Genomic DNA, 14,165 nt, shown 5'->3' with positions numbered 1-14,165 from the left:
CCTGCCTCATCCACCACCCCCTTGGGCAGTGTATTCCAGATCTTAACCACTCGCTGTGTTTTTTTCAAAAAAAAAGTTTTTCCTCATGTCACCTTTTGGTTCTTTTGCCAATCACCTCAAATCTGTGTCCTCTGGTTCTTGACCCTTCCGTCAATGGGAACAGTTTCTCTCTATCTACTCTGTCTAGACCTTTCATGATTTTAAATACCTCTATCAAATCTCCTCTCAACCTTCTCTGTTCCAAGGAGAACAACCCCAGCTTCTCCAGTCTATCCACGTAGCTGAAGTCCCTCATCCCTGGAATCATTCCAGTAAATCTCTTCTGCTCCCTCTCCAAGGCCTTCACATCTTTCCTAAAGTGCGGTGTCCAGAACTGGACATAATACTCCAGTTGTGGTCAAACCAGTGTTTTTTTTATAAAGGTTCATCATGACTTCCTTGCTTTTGTGTACTCTGCCTCCTATTTATGAAGCCCAGGATCAGAGGTATGTGTCCATGACTACAAGCAACTGCTGGATACAGAGCTGTAAAAATATGCCCTGGTTGATCAAAATTGCACTCTGAAATGTTTGACCCCAGCGGCTATCTCCACCATCTATTGCCCTGCGACAGTGTCACTGTTTCCGGATGGTTATGCTGGCATTACAAGTGCGGTTTGTATCCCAACGTGGTTTGATGGATACATTTGTCACCTGGTCTGGCACTGAGCCGTACGGATCCCACACTCAACCCCTTAGTTTCTGCTGAACTGATCTCAGTTGGGGTGTGTTAATGGTGTTCTAGTCGAACTCAGTAACCCCCCCCTCACTATCTAGATTCAGGTATTAAGGATGCCCGCTTGGGACGGGTAACAGAGCGACTTGCCCCCAAAGCTGTATCCTGGCTCCTAAATCTGCACTTTCAGGAGAGGAAGCGAGAAAACTGGCAAAAAAAAATTGTGGTGAATAAATGCTCATAAAACCCAATTTCAGTTCAAGCCACCTGGTTTGACAATTCAAACCAATGGCAAAGCTTGTTTAAAAACCAAACAAATCCACCAACCACTGGCTCCATCTGTTTGCAGCAGCTCGATAACACACAGGCTCAAGTGTGTTTCAAGGGGAATTACATAGAATTTACAGTATAGAAACTGGCCGTTTGGCGCTCTCGGGTGGCCGTAAAAGATCCCACGGCCACTGTTTCGAAGAGGAACAGGTGAGTTCTCCCCGGTGCCCTGGGTCCAATATTTATTCCTCAACCAACACTTGAAAAGCAGATGATCTGGTCATTATCACATTGTTTGTGGGATCTTGCTGTGTGCAAATTGGCTGCCGCGTTTCCTACATTACAACAGTGACTACACTTCCAAAAAAAAGGACTTAATTGGCTGTAAAGCACTTTGAGACCTCTGAAGCAGTGAAAGGAGCTATAGAAATGCAAGTTTGTTCTTTCTGATCTTTTTTTCCTCCTGTTAACAATCCAGGTTTAAGCGTGGTAACTCCCATCCTGTGTGATATGTAAATCTTGTGTCCCCGTTACATAGAATTACGTAGAATTTTACAGCACAGAAACAGGCCATTTGCCCAAATGACTTATGCCGGTGTTTATGCTCCACACGAGCCTCCTCCCACCTTACTTCATCTCGCCCAATCAGCATACCCTTCTATTCCTTTCTCCCTCGTGTACTTATCCAGTCCCCGCCCCCCCCCCCCCCCCGCCCCTAAATGCATCTATTCGCCTCAACTACTCCATGTGGTAGTGAGTTCTACAGTCTCACCACTCTTGTTCCCTTGTAGCGAGTCATCTTCAACGATCTCATCCAATCAGAGTCAGGATTCCGGGTACCAGCCCAACACGATCACGTCCTCGGCGTTCACGGCCCAGAACAGTGCTCCAGTGACGCAGTACGATCAGAGTTCTAACCAGCGGGCAGCGTACTCCAACTCCCTCTCCTCCTCCCCTCAGAAAGACCTGACGCAAGCCAAGGTAACGAACTCCGTCTTCGGTAATGGGGGTGGAGGGTGGAGGGAGAGGTGTTTCATTTTATTCTCCAGTTTCTGAAATCTGTGCTGACTCGTGATTTCTCTTCCAGAACGGCTTCAGTACGATACAGACATCGCAGTCTATCGAAGGTGGGTCAAACTTCGCAAAGGCCATTGATTAAGAGAAGGCTGAGGAATGACCCGATAGAGGTCTCTAAAACGATGAAGGGGTTCGATAGGGTAGACGTAGAGAAGATGTTTCCTCTTATGGTGCAGACCAGAACTATAGGTCATAAATATAAGATAGTCACTAATAAATCCAATAGGGAATTCAGGAGAAACGTCTTTACCCAGAGAGTGGTGAGAATGTGGAACTCGCTCCCACAAGGAATGGTTGAGGTGAATAGCATAAATGCATTTAAGGGGAAGCTAGATATGGACACAAGAGAGAAAGGAACAGAAGGATATGCTGATAGGGTGAGTTGAAGAGGGGTGGGAGGAGGCTCGTGTGGAGCATAAACACCAGCATAGACCAGTTGGGCGGGCTGGCTAGCCTGTATCTGTGCTGTAAATTGTATGTAATAGCAGGTCCAGGCTCTGGCATTACCTCGCAATGTTGGTGAGAGGGCAGGATGAAACATGCACGCGTGGCCCTGTGCACTGTTAAACTGGGTTTTTAGTGGGTTTGAATCTAAATTTCGTTAAACCTTGAAGTCCATGGCAATAAAGTGTCCGTCTCCCCCCCCCCACCCCCCCCCCCCCCCCAGTTTGTTTACTGACTTCTCTGCCACGTTCAGCTTCATGGGAGCCAACCCAAGTATCCACTCTTCCATTCGGGAGCTTAGACACCGAGCGTTGCAAATATTGCAGCCAAGCCCGATCCTGTCCTCGCCAACATCTACACACGTGCCCGTTCTCAAACTATGGGGAGTGGAGAGTACTTCTGGTCGCTGTCTGTAGCATTCTATACGTTTTTGTCTCACTAGAAATACTGAGCAGGGAGAATCTTCAAGTGTATTTCACATTGCTGCACAAAGCTACCAGAAGGAATCCTTTCCTAAATGTACCTGCATCCTAGCTTTCCAGTCAACCGTCATCCCACACAACTGCAACTTTGCAGTGCTGCTTTTTGCCTCGTGGAGAAAGGTGACAGGGTGAGATGGCGGTCCTTGCTGATTTCTGAAATCGGCAGAGGCAGCACGGGCACTTGATACCTTTTTTAGGTTCTCAATTACAGCACTGAGACTAACCAGGCTTGTGCAGCTCAATGCGGTTCTCATCAGGTCCTGTAACCTCCCTGTAGTACTTGATGATAATATGCAAGGAGGGCGGGTGGGGCTGCACCAGTCATAGCAGGTGATCTGCAGCCTGCCTGGTTAAAGTGGCATAAATGTGAATCCTTCACTGCAGTAACCCAGCACCACTCGGGTGGGGTGGATATGTGGTACTATTCTGGCAGGCAGCAGGTCCGTTTGGAGTATTTTCTAACGCGCTAAGTAGCAAGGACTGCTCAAATAGTTTCATGTAGCAGCGGGCATGAGTATTTTTAGATTTTGGGGTCCCATTTGCATTAGGGTTAGTGGAAATGGTTGTCAAGAGACTCTGTTCCAAACTACTTTTTTTCCACCCCCCCCCACCACCACCCCAATCCCATTTTGTTTTTCGCTCCTGAAGATGTTGATTTGTGTTGGGAGTACAGCCCCTATTAAATGTACAGGTCCTGCTTCCCGTGTCCAGCAGCCATCACCATTTTGGTCATTGCAACTCGTTGCCGAGAGCAGCCTCCTGCTGCTATGGAGAAGTAAAAATGGAAACGCAGAGCACAGCTATAAGTGGAAGAGACCCTTCATCAGAAATGCTGACCCTTCTCTTTCTTTAGACCTGTCTCTTTACAGATGCTGTGTATTTGCAGCTTGTTATTTCTGATTTCCAGCAGGTTTTTTTTCATCCTCTGCTGTGGAGACCGTTTAGAGTTGCTTTATCTCCAGACTGATGCGTGTTTGATGTCGAAACCATTGATTTATTTTTCTTACCATTTGTACTACGGGACTACAGTTTATATGGAGAGGGTGCTTCTACTTAACCACTCGTAAAGCCGATACATTAATGTAATATGGGAGAGGGAGAAGATCCAGTTTTAAATTTACTTTACACGTGTAAGTTGAACGAGGGGGGGAAAAAAACAGCGTTACTAAGTTGTAAAAACAGAAAATGCTGGAAACACTCCAGGTCAGGTAGCATCTGTGTCGAGAGAAGCATTTCAGGTTCATAACCTTGGACAGTCATTGACCTGAATTGTTAACTCTGTTTCTGTCTCTCCTCATGCTGCCTGACCTGAGTATTTCCAGCATTTTGTAGAATCATAGACTAGTTACAGCACGGAATCGGTTTCTGTTTCAGATTTCCAGCGTCCGCAGTATTTTTGCTTTTTGTTTTAGTATCACTAAGCTACCTGCTCTCAACCGGGTTGGCAGTAGATGAGCTACAATTACCCTTCATGCCCTGGGTGAGGGAAAGGACTGGGCGATTTACCAGGTCTGGTGGCTTTATGTAGTGACTCCTGTGTGAATATTGGCTAAGGACAGGTCTGAGTAATGAGAGATTTGGGCCTTTCAGCCTTGTATGAAGGCATCCAAGAGGTTATCTTAGAGAGGGATATAATATAGTAAACAGTGTAGAAAAGGTAAATCTGGAAATTGCTTCAAATTGCAATAAACAGCGGAGTCTATTGAAGGGGAGGAAGGAAGAATTTTTTTAATTTTAAAAAAACAGAAATCATTACCCTAGCCATGCAAGTTTTTCCAGTAGTGGTTTTGGGCAAGTGACCTTGGAATCGGGCTGTGTAGGTGGAAAGGCAATTTATGGAGAGGGTGTACAAACCAACTTGTTCCACTGGCTTAGCTAACGTTCAGCGTCTCCTGTTTTTTGTTCAGCTGCAGCTGGTTCTGCAGTGAAGCCGGACTCGCCCGCAGTCCCCAGTATGGCTTCACTCTCGAATGCAGTATCTGCATCGTCGCTATTAACATCGAATAACCAGCACCCCGCAGGGCTGACCAGCCTTAGCCACACTGAGGAGCTCCCAAGCACCACCACCACACAACAGAGCAGGTGAGCAGCTCATTTCGGTTTGCAAAATCTCTTTTTAGGTAATTTTAATTTGATTCTTTAGATCATCTTTTCTTTCTCGCTCTTTCTTTTCTTTTTCCCCCCCCACGCTTTTCCAAAACCCTGCTTGGAAAAACATTAGTGGCAAATGGTTCCAGAATGAACTCCCATCTCCTTCCCTGGAAAGGACTCCTTCCCGTGTTCGAGTTATGCCTGGCTGAGAATCGTGCCGAAGGCAGGGTCCCATTTCAGATGGCGCGGGGAATCTTGTGCCTTTCCGTTCTCCCAGAGCACTAAAGGTTCCAAGCACTTACTTCCCCCATCAAGTGACGGGAGTCCACCTCTGGCCTTGTGCACAAGGGAAAGAATTGTAGTTCACACCCAACTGGTGTAACGCTAAAATCCCTCCTGGTAGCTGGACTTGACACTTGGAGTTGTGCAGATAAATATATATCAGTGCGGTTTTAATGTATAATTTTTTTCCCTTTTCCCCCCTCTCAGTGCTTCGTCTACTCAACAGAGCAGCAGCCTTTCTTCTTCCTCAGCACGCACTTCAACTTCGACTCACTTGGTAAGTTAATTTGTTTTCCCTCAGTGGTCTTCTCTTGCTCAAGAGTGTGCAGGCAACCAGCCCTCAACCTCCTTGTAATGCTCCACCTGGCTACTAGGAGGTGCATTACCCAGGATGACTACTTGGTTTTGTTTTCTCCCCTCACCGTAAGAAGTGAGCATGCAATGTTTTTACATTACTTTTATACGGAAAAGGAAAGGCACATGTAGACCTAAATAAATAGGGGTTGCGGTTGGCTGACTGTTTAGAGAATGTGTCCTTGATAAGTGGGAGCTCAAATCCAGCTCTTTCCATTTGTTGCATAAATTTAACAGGAACAGCGGGGGTGGGGGGGGGGGAAATGGGACTAACCGGATCACTTCCACAAAGAGCCGGCAGGGGCTCGATGGGCCGAATGGCCGCCTTCTGTGCTGTAACGATTCTATGATTCCAGCTAGCTGGATAATGTGAAGCTAAAACAAACACAGGTTTTTGATCTCGGCAGTGGGGAGTGTGAGAGAGGAGATTGCTGCAATATAAACGGTAATAGGTTCCTCTTTAGAGCATAACATCAAAGGTTTGTACAAGAAAAACTATGACTCGGGGGTGGGGGGGGTTTGGGAAGCCTGACCTTCTGGATGGTAGAGGTCGCGGGGATGGGAGGTGCTGTCGAAATCAGCACAGGTGACTCCCAGCTGGAGGCTGTAGGGGTGCAGAGATTGGCTGTGGAAGGGGTCAGGAGTCAGCTGCATTGCCCGCTCTTTCCCCTCCCCCCCCCCCCCCCCCCCCCCCCCCCACCCCACTTTTTGAGCCGCCTCCTCTCTTGCAACTGAATAATGACCACTGGGGCAAAGTGTGACTAATTCCTGTGGAACTGTGTCCCAGCAAGAGTTCAGCACCTTCAGAAGTGACGGGGAGAAAATTGGGGGCAGATGGCATTTTTTTTTAAAATCAATACAGCATTAGGAATTAGTTTTGTTTTTTTGTCATAATTTGTATGAAGTGACCAATTGTGTGTGGTTTAAATAGAGCTGCCTGTGCCTAGGTATTCACTAGTGGATTAAAACCAGTATTCCTGTTGTGTTTTGTATATAATGTAACAGAGGTAAATTGCTCATCAGTTTTTAGGATTGTGGTATTGTTTAGTTCAGACCTACTTTAAGGTGAGGCATGATTAGCTTTCCTTCAGACCTGTAAATGTAATCATTGGACACAACCTCTTCGCAATGGGACAGATGTTTATTGAAGACTTCAGATGCTGGTGACCTGTTGGGAGGTAGTGCACATTCCACCTGGATTATTTTCTCTCGCGCGCGCGCTCTCTCTCTCACATATCCCCGGGATGCCCTGTCAAAAGCCACCTGTCCTCTGCTTGCTGCGTTCCACATTGTGGAAAGACTGGCATGTGAATCTGACGTTCTGGTCTTCGAGACACAAGGGTAGTATCCAAGCACTGGTCCGGCAATGCCTTGAATTTAAAATTCTCATCCTTGTGTTCAAATCCCTCCATGGCATCGCCCCCTCCCTATCTCTGCCCTACAACCTTCTGAGTACTCTGCGCTCCTCCAATTCTGGCCTGTTGTGCATCCCCGATTTCCATTGGCGGCCGTGCCTTCTGCTGCCTAGGCCCAAAGCTCTGGAATTCCCTCCCTTAACCTCTCCTCCCTCTCATCCTTTAAGACACTCCTTAAAAACCTACCTCTTTGACCACCTATCATATCTCCTCAGTGTTAAATTTTGTCTTAACACTCCTATGAAACGCATTGGGATGTCTTACTACATTAAAGGCACCATATAAATGCAAGTTGTTGGCGGCAGCGCAGAAAGGGTTGAATTGTGAAGAAAGGCCAGGAGAACCTTGTTTCCTTTAGCCTTAAAAGGAGGAGAATGAGGGGAGAACTTCTACAGATATAATACCAAGTGGAATAGACAAGAGAGCTGCTTTTCAATTAAGCTTTGACTGCAGGACAAGAGGACTTGGGTGCAAACTGGTGAAAGGCAAGATCAGGACTGATGTCTTTTCCTCGAGATTGGTCAGTGCCTTGGATGGTCTCCATGTTAGGAGATTGGAGGGTTTAAAAAAAAATCTGCGATCATTCAGGAGGCAGTTAGATGGGAGAGTGGGGTGGGGGGGAGACGTTGGGGAGGGTTGAATTAGGTGGATGAAATGGTCTGAAAATTTTGCAAGAACTGTGCTCATATGTGGATGTTGAATCGTTGAGTATATTCAGGGCTGAGATGGACAGCTTTTTTGGATTCTCGGGGAATCAAGGGATATGGGGATCGGGCAGGAAAGTGGAGTCGAAGTTGAAGATCAGCCATGATCTTGAATGGCGGAGCAGGCTCGAGGGGCCGAATGGCCCACTGCTCCTGATTCTTATGTTCTTATGCAATTATTAGGTCATAAATGTTCTCTTGTTTTGTATCTCAATATTGATGTCTTGGAATTTTTTTTTATTTAACAGGTTTTTAGAATAACTCATTCCTAACTTTCCTTTTTTAAACATTCCCACTTTCCTCTTTCTAGCATACAAGTGTGGAAAGCGAAGCGTGCCTCCACTCATCCCCCAGCACTTTCTCCACGGCGGCAAGCACGGTGTCGGTCGCTCCATCACCGAGCGTGGTCAGCACCCTCGGAGGCGTGAGCAGCCTGGGCCTGAGTCTAGTCAGTAACTCCACTGTGACGGCGTCATCCCGCAGCTCTGTAGCAACCACTTCAGGTAACGGAACCAGACGAGCAGAGTGTGTCGGGAGAAAACCCCAGCCAAAAAAAAAACAAAGGGCGTAGACCGTGTGTGTGTGTGTGTGTGTGTGTGTGTGTGTGTGTCTTTTTTTAGATTTCCCTGCAGTTCCCCTGTATTGGCGCAGGAGCTCAATGCTCACTAGTCGCCACGTCATCGGTGTGTCTGAAACTCAGTGGGTAGCACTCTCGCCTCTGAGTCAGAAGGTCGTGGGTTCGAGCCCGCGTTCCGGAGACTAGAGCACAAAATCTAGGCCGACACTCCAGGGCAGCACTGAGGGAGTGCTGCACTCAAAGGTGCCGCTTTTCGGATGAGATGTTAAACCGAGGCCTCGTCTGTCGCCCTCAGGTGGACGTATAAGATCCCATGGCACTAATTTGAAGTGGGAAGTTCTCCCTGGTCCTGGCCAATATTTATCCGTCAACCAGCACCTTAAAGATTATCCAGTCATTATCAAATTGCTGTTTGTGGGATCTTGCTGTGTTCAAATTGGCTGCTGCGTTTCCTGCATTAAGACAGTGACTGCACTTCAAAAAGTGCTTCGTTAGCTGTAAAGCACTTTTGGATGTCCTGAGGTCATGAAAGGTGCTATATAAATGCAAGTTCTTTCTTTCTGTTGTAATGTAACTCCTACAAGACCATACTTTTCATCAACGTGGGTCGACAAGTCGCGTTAACCTTGGAACAGTTTGGCTGTGTACATTCGCACATCTTCATATAGAAAAACAGGTCCATCAGCACATCAAGAGAAAAAGATTGTATGTGTCGGGTCAGAACGTGGGATGTGCTTCCTTTGACATCTCTTCTCCATTCAGGTGCTGAAAGACCTCCTGTGCATTTAGTGGATTTTATTTTAAAATTTCAGGTTTCTAGCATCCGCGGCTTCTTCCTTTGCGTAGAACAGCCCGTTTAGTGGGCGAATTTTTTTTTCTCTTTAAACAAAACATGGAGTTTGCTTAATTTGCCCATACTGGAACTGCAAGCTTGTGCAGTTTGAGAATGTAATGTCAGTAGCTGGCTGCAAATTGCAGAATTAAGCCGACGTTTTCTTGTTTTTGATCAGGGAGACCGCTCTTATCGAGTAGTTTTCACAAAAACAACCCAGTCTTGCTCCTGCACCCAGGCATAAATCAGTGAGACATTGAGACTGGGACAAGACCTTTTTGAGACTGAGAAAAGTGAATTTACAAAATATTGAAGTTATCCATACAGCAGAATTAATGTGTAGGATATATATATATCTATTTATTTTACCACGAGATTTACTGTGTTTTATGTCTTGGGATGTGGGCAATGCTGCATGTATTGCCCATCCCAATTTGCCCCAACTGAGTGGCTTGCAGTGGCATTGAGTCAACCGTATCATATAGGACTGGAGTCACGTGTAGACCAGACCGAGCAGGGCAGCAGGTTCCTTTTCTTTCCCATCTTTCAGATGGAAAGTTAAACCGAGGCCCTCTCGGGTGATTGTAACGGATCCCACAGGCACTATTCGAAGAACGAGAGGAGAATTCTCCCGGTGTTTTAGCCAACCGACCATGGTCATGAGATTCATTTGGTCATGTATCTCATGACCATCTTGGTGATGGTATGAGATACATGACCAAATCACCAAGACAGGTGATTTGGTCATGTATCTCATTGGTTTGTGAGACCTTGCCGTGTGTGAATTGCCCCCCCCCCGTATTTCCCTACATTAGTGACTGCACTTCATTGGCCGCGAAGCACTTTGGGACATCCTGAGAACACGAAAGACACTAGTCAATACATAATTCTTTCCAGTCATGAATCAGTTGGGTTTTTACGACAGTCTCTTGTGGTTAATATTTTCTTCCTGATGCCAACCTACAAATTTAAGATCTATTGACTGCGCAACAATTTACCATGGTGGAATTTGAACTGGTGACCTCCGTTACTAGATCAATACTATAACCACCACACTGTCTTAAGATTAATAAAAGGGAACTGGAAGTGGGTGGCAATTTTTTTTTGTCAATATGCTGTCCTTTTGTTTCTGGGGGCCTGGACTTTTAACAACCCAGGTGGATGTAATGAGTGACCGTACAGGTCCACATTGAAATAGATTATTTTATGGGCTCTTGCTCCCCATGCCACTTGAGGTGAGGTGTCAGTGTCTGCCATCTGCCTAGCAAGGATTCACACCCACCCTCATGAGTTGCCTAATGAATATTGAATGACTGCCCTTGGTTGAGGATGAGCAGTGTCGGTATGGAGTCGGGCACAGCTCCAAGTGTCCAAAACAGTTTGTGGCTGTCAGTCCACAGCACAAAACTATTCTGTGATTCAGCACTGACTGGCAGCCTCGTTCAGCCTGCAAGGATGGCTGGAAACTGTCATTTGGCACCATTTGGAAGGTGCTCTTGAGGTTGGGATTGGGGCTCATTGAGACAGCGTAAAGGGAACTTGATTCTGCATCACATCTGTGCTGTACCTCCCCTGGGAGTGCTTGATGGGACAGTGTAGAGGGAGCTTTACTCTGTATCTAACCCGTGCTGTACCTGCCCTGGGAGTGTTTGATGGGACAGTGTAGAGGGAGCTTTACTCTGTATCTAACCCGTGCTGTACCTGCCCTGGGAGTGTTTGATGGGACAGTGTAGAGGGAGCATTTACATTTACGTTGGAATGCTTGACTGTAATCCTGGTGCAATAAGGTGGAAGCAGGGTTTCCTCCCTGGTGCTAAAATCACATTCTGTGATGCACAGCTCGTATTAACATTTGTTTTTTAATGATTCTCAGGGAAGGCTCCTCCAAATCTTCCTCCAGGGGTTCCACCATTGCTGCCTAACCCATACATCATGGCGCCAGGCCTTCTGCCAGCGTACCAGGTGAGGAACATAGCGAGAACAAAATGCGTTAGTTTCTCACATATTTTGGCTTAACAAGTGATTCCTGGGTTCAATTTGGGTAAACAGGAAATAGATAGAGCCCATTTTCCTCATTAAGTGCATGGACCTGCCCATACGTAGGTGAGCGCAGTTTCGGCCCCGGGTAAGGAGAAAGGTGGTGTGTGCCTGAGCAAGTTTCCTCCTGCACCCTCCCCAGATCTACTCGATATTTGTTGCAACAAATGTGGAAAATGTAGGCAAAAGTACTTCACTGAATACATTTCCGATACCCTAGAACAGAAGGTCAAGGGGGTACAGGGTGTGAAGGGCAAGTTTAGGACCAACGCCCAAATGTATTTCATTACACAGGGTGATCAACAACTGGGAGCGAGATTGTCAGGCCAGGACATTGGACATGATTGAAGACACAGGTGGAACATACAAATATTGGTGTAGGCCATTCAGCCCCTCGAGCCTGATACGCCATTCTGTACCTCAGCTCCATTTACCTGCCTTTGCGCCATATCCCGATTAGCCCCTACCTGACACACACATCTATCAATCTCAGTCTTGATTTCAATTGACCCCCAGTAACCCCCAGCCTTTTGAGGGAGAGTTGCAGATTTCCACTAGTGGAGGGGGTGTGTGACAGTAAGGCTGGCATTAGGGAAGGGAGTCACCTTCATTCCAAACGTCCCTTGGGATGCCAACCACTTTCCCATAAGGACTTTTGTTTTTAAGAGGTGATGTCCCTAATTTTTCCAAATTGGCGCTCCCAGTTGAAACAGCAAACTGGGACTCGAGCGATCCCATAGAATGCTGATTGACCCGCCACACATGAGATTCAACTTGACTTGTAAGTTGGTTTTTATTTGGACCAATTCTGTTAACTTTTTCTTTGTCCCAGCCTCAGGTGTACGGCTATGACGATTTGCAAATGCTTCAGACCAGGTTTCCTTTGGTAAGTGTGTGTTTTTTCTTTACCAGTTTCCTCTCCTAAAAGGATTCATTTTTTTTATATCTATATCTATCCATCTATCATTAAATAAATTTAAAACAGAAATAGACAGTTTCCTAGAAGTAAAGGGAATTAGGGGTTACAGGGAGCGGGCAGGAAATTGGACATGAATTTAGATTTGAGGTTAGGATCAGATCAGCCATGATCTTATTGAATGGCGGAGCAGGCTCGAGGGGCCGATTGGCCTACTCCTGCTCCTATTTCTTATGTTCTTATCTGTAGTGGGTGACACTGGAGAGGTCTCGGGGATGAGGGACTTCAGTAATGTGGAGAAACTGGGATTGTTCTCGGAGCAGAGAAGTTTAACAGAGGATTTAATAGAGGTGTTCAAAACCATGAAGGGTTTTGATGGAGTAAATAAGGAGAAACTGTTTCCACTGGCAGGAGAGTCGATAACCAGAGGGGACAGATTTTAGATAATTGGCAAAGGAACCAGAGGGGAGACGAGAATTTTTTTTTTACGCAGCAGGTCGTTCTGATCTGGAACGCACTGCCTTAAAGGGGTGATGGAAGCAGATTCAGTAGTAACTTTCAAAAGGAAATTGGATAAATATTTGAAAAGGAGATATTTGCAGGGCAATGGGGAAAGAGCAGGGGGGGAGTGGGACTAATGGGATAGCTCTTTCAAAGAGCCAGCACAGGCACGATGGGCCGAATGGCCTCCTGTGTTGTATGATGTGATTTATTGCCCATCCCTAGATGCTCTGAGATGTTGGTAGTGAGCTGCCCTCTTGAAGCAACTTAAGTTACTGGACTGCTTCAGAGGGCATTAAGAGACAACCATGTAGTGTGGGTCAGGCCGTGTTCCCATCCACAAAGGAAATTAGTGATCCAGTTGGGTTTTTGTGGCCACCCAGCAGCTTTCATCGTCGCTCTAACTCGCAAGTTACTAGATATATTGAATTCAAAGTCACAAGTCGCCAGGGTGGGATGCAAACTCGACCTCTGGGTTGCTAGTCCGCTGCCATACCCACCTGTGCTGGGGAATGGGCCCCACGGACGTGAGCAGCTTGTGGGTGAGCCTAAAGCTGTTCCAGCATTGGGGGAAATAGGGTGTCACAGCCGAGCTTAGCCCAGCCTCTGCATCCCATATTTCCTCTGTTAGTTGTTGGTAGTGGAATTTCAAAAGCATCCTTTTATAATCTGTCCTTACAATTCCCTATAGATGGCGAACAAGGAATCTCTCTCCCTCCCCCACTCGTGATCACACAAGAGTATTGATCACTTGTGATCAAACTGTAGGTTTATTGTCAACTTGGCTCAGTTGATAGCACTCTCACCCTTCTTGGTCAGAAGGTTGCGGGTTTTAGTCCCACCCCAAGACTTGAGAACTGATCACAGTACTGAACGAGTGCTGCATTGTTGGAAAGTGCTGTCGTTTGGATGAGATGTTGAACTGAGGATCCCTCTGCCTATTCTAGTGAGACTTCTCCCTGCTCTTCAAGCAGTGACTTCTCCTGGTGTTCTGGCCAACATTGCTCCCTCAACTAACAGCCACCAAAAACAGTTTTAACTGTGTGTTGGATCCTGCTGTGCATAAAATGGATCCGTCTACCATGTTTACATGCATTAAGACAGTAACTGCACAAAGTATTTAATTCTGTATAAAGCACTTTGGGCCATTTGGCATGAATTATGCATTCAATCTGCTCTTTTGACTAAAGAATCAAAGTTGGAAAAGTTGCAAGTGACTTTAAATTCCTCTTAAGCCAGCTGTTTAATAAAGACATTGTAAGGACCTGTGACTAGAAGCTGCCGTGATGAAATGTTCCTGTGATGCACTTGGGTAAATCACATGGAAGCTGTTTGCCATGCAACGATGGAGTCTGCTGAAAACAAAAGGAATGAAGGTTCTCTGGGGGTAGCACTTAATTGTACTGGGTGGTACTGTATTTATCGTACCCTGATTCAGTTAAGTCATACTGTCTCCCAGATCCTTTCCC

General features: G+C 46.3%; 1 protein-coding gene across 11 annotated transcripts in view; it reads left to right on the top strand.

The window, feature by feature from the left end:
• The window catches only part of ubap2l (ubiquitin associated protein 2-like), a 76,423-nt gene that overhangs the window by 49,715 nt on the left and 12,543 nt on the right, over positions 1 to 14,165 (top strand). For 10 of the 11 annotated variants that reach the window (XM_067975955.1, XM_067975964.1, XM_067975962.1 and 7 more), the window contains 7 exons: positions 1,776 to 1,965; positions 2,072 to 2,111; positions 4,895 to 5,069; positions 5,568 to 5,637; positions 8,144 to 8,336; positions 11,116 to 11,204; positions 12,112 to 12,165. In XM_067975955.1, coding sequence (XP_067832056.1) covers positions 1,776 to 1,965; positions 2,072 to 2,111; positions 4,895 to 5,069; positions 5,568 to 5,637; positions 8,144 to 8,336; positions 11,116 to 11,204; positions 12,112 to 12,165 — 811 coding nt within the window. The remainder of the gene's footprint in view (positions 1 to 1,775; positions 1,966 to 2,071; positions 2,112 to 4,894; positions 5,070 to 5,567; positions 5,638 to 8,143; positions 8,337 to 11,115; positions 11,205 to 12,111; positions 12,166 to 14,165) is intronic. The other variant, XM_067975957.1, reaches the window with a different exon arrangement.

This window comes from Heptranchias perlo, chromosome 44 (assembly GCF_035084215.1).
Source record: "Heptranchias perlo isolate sHepPer1 chromosome 44, sHepPer1.hap1, whole genome shotgun sequence".
Taxonomy (NCBI): domain Eukaryota; kingdom Metazoa; phylum Chordata; class Chondrichthyes; order Hexanchiformes; family Hexanchidae; genus Heptranchias; species Heptranchias perlo.
The sequence above is the reverse complement of the archived record's forward strand: the minus strand, read 5'-3'. Positions and strand labels throughout refer to the sequence as shown.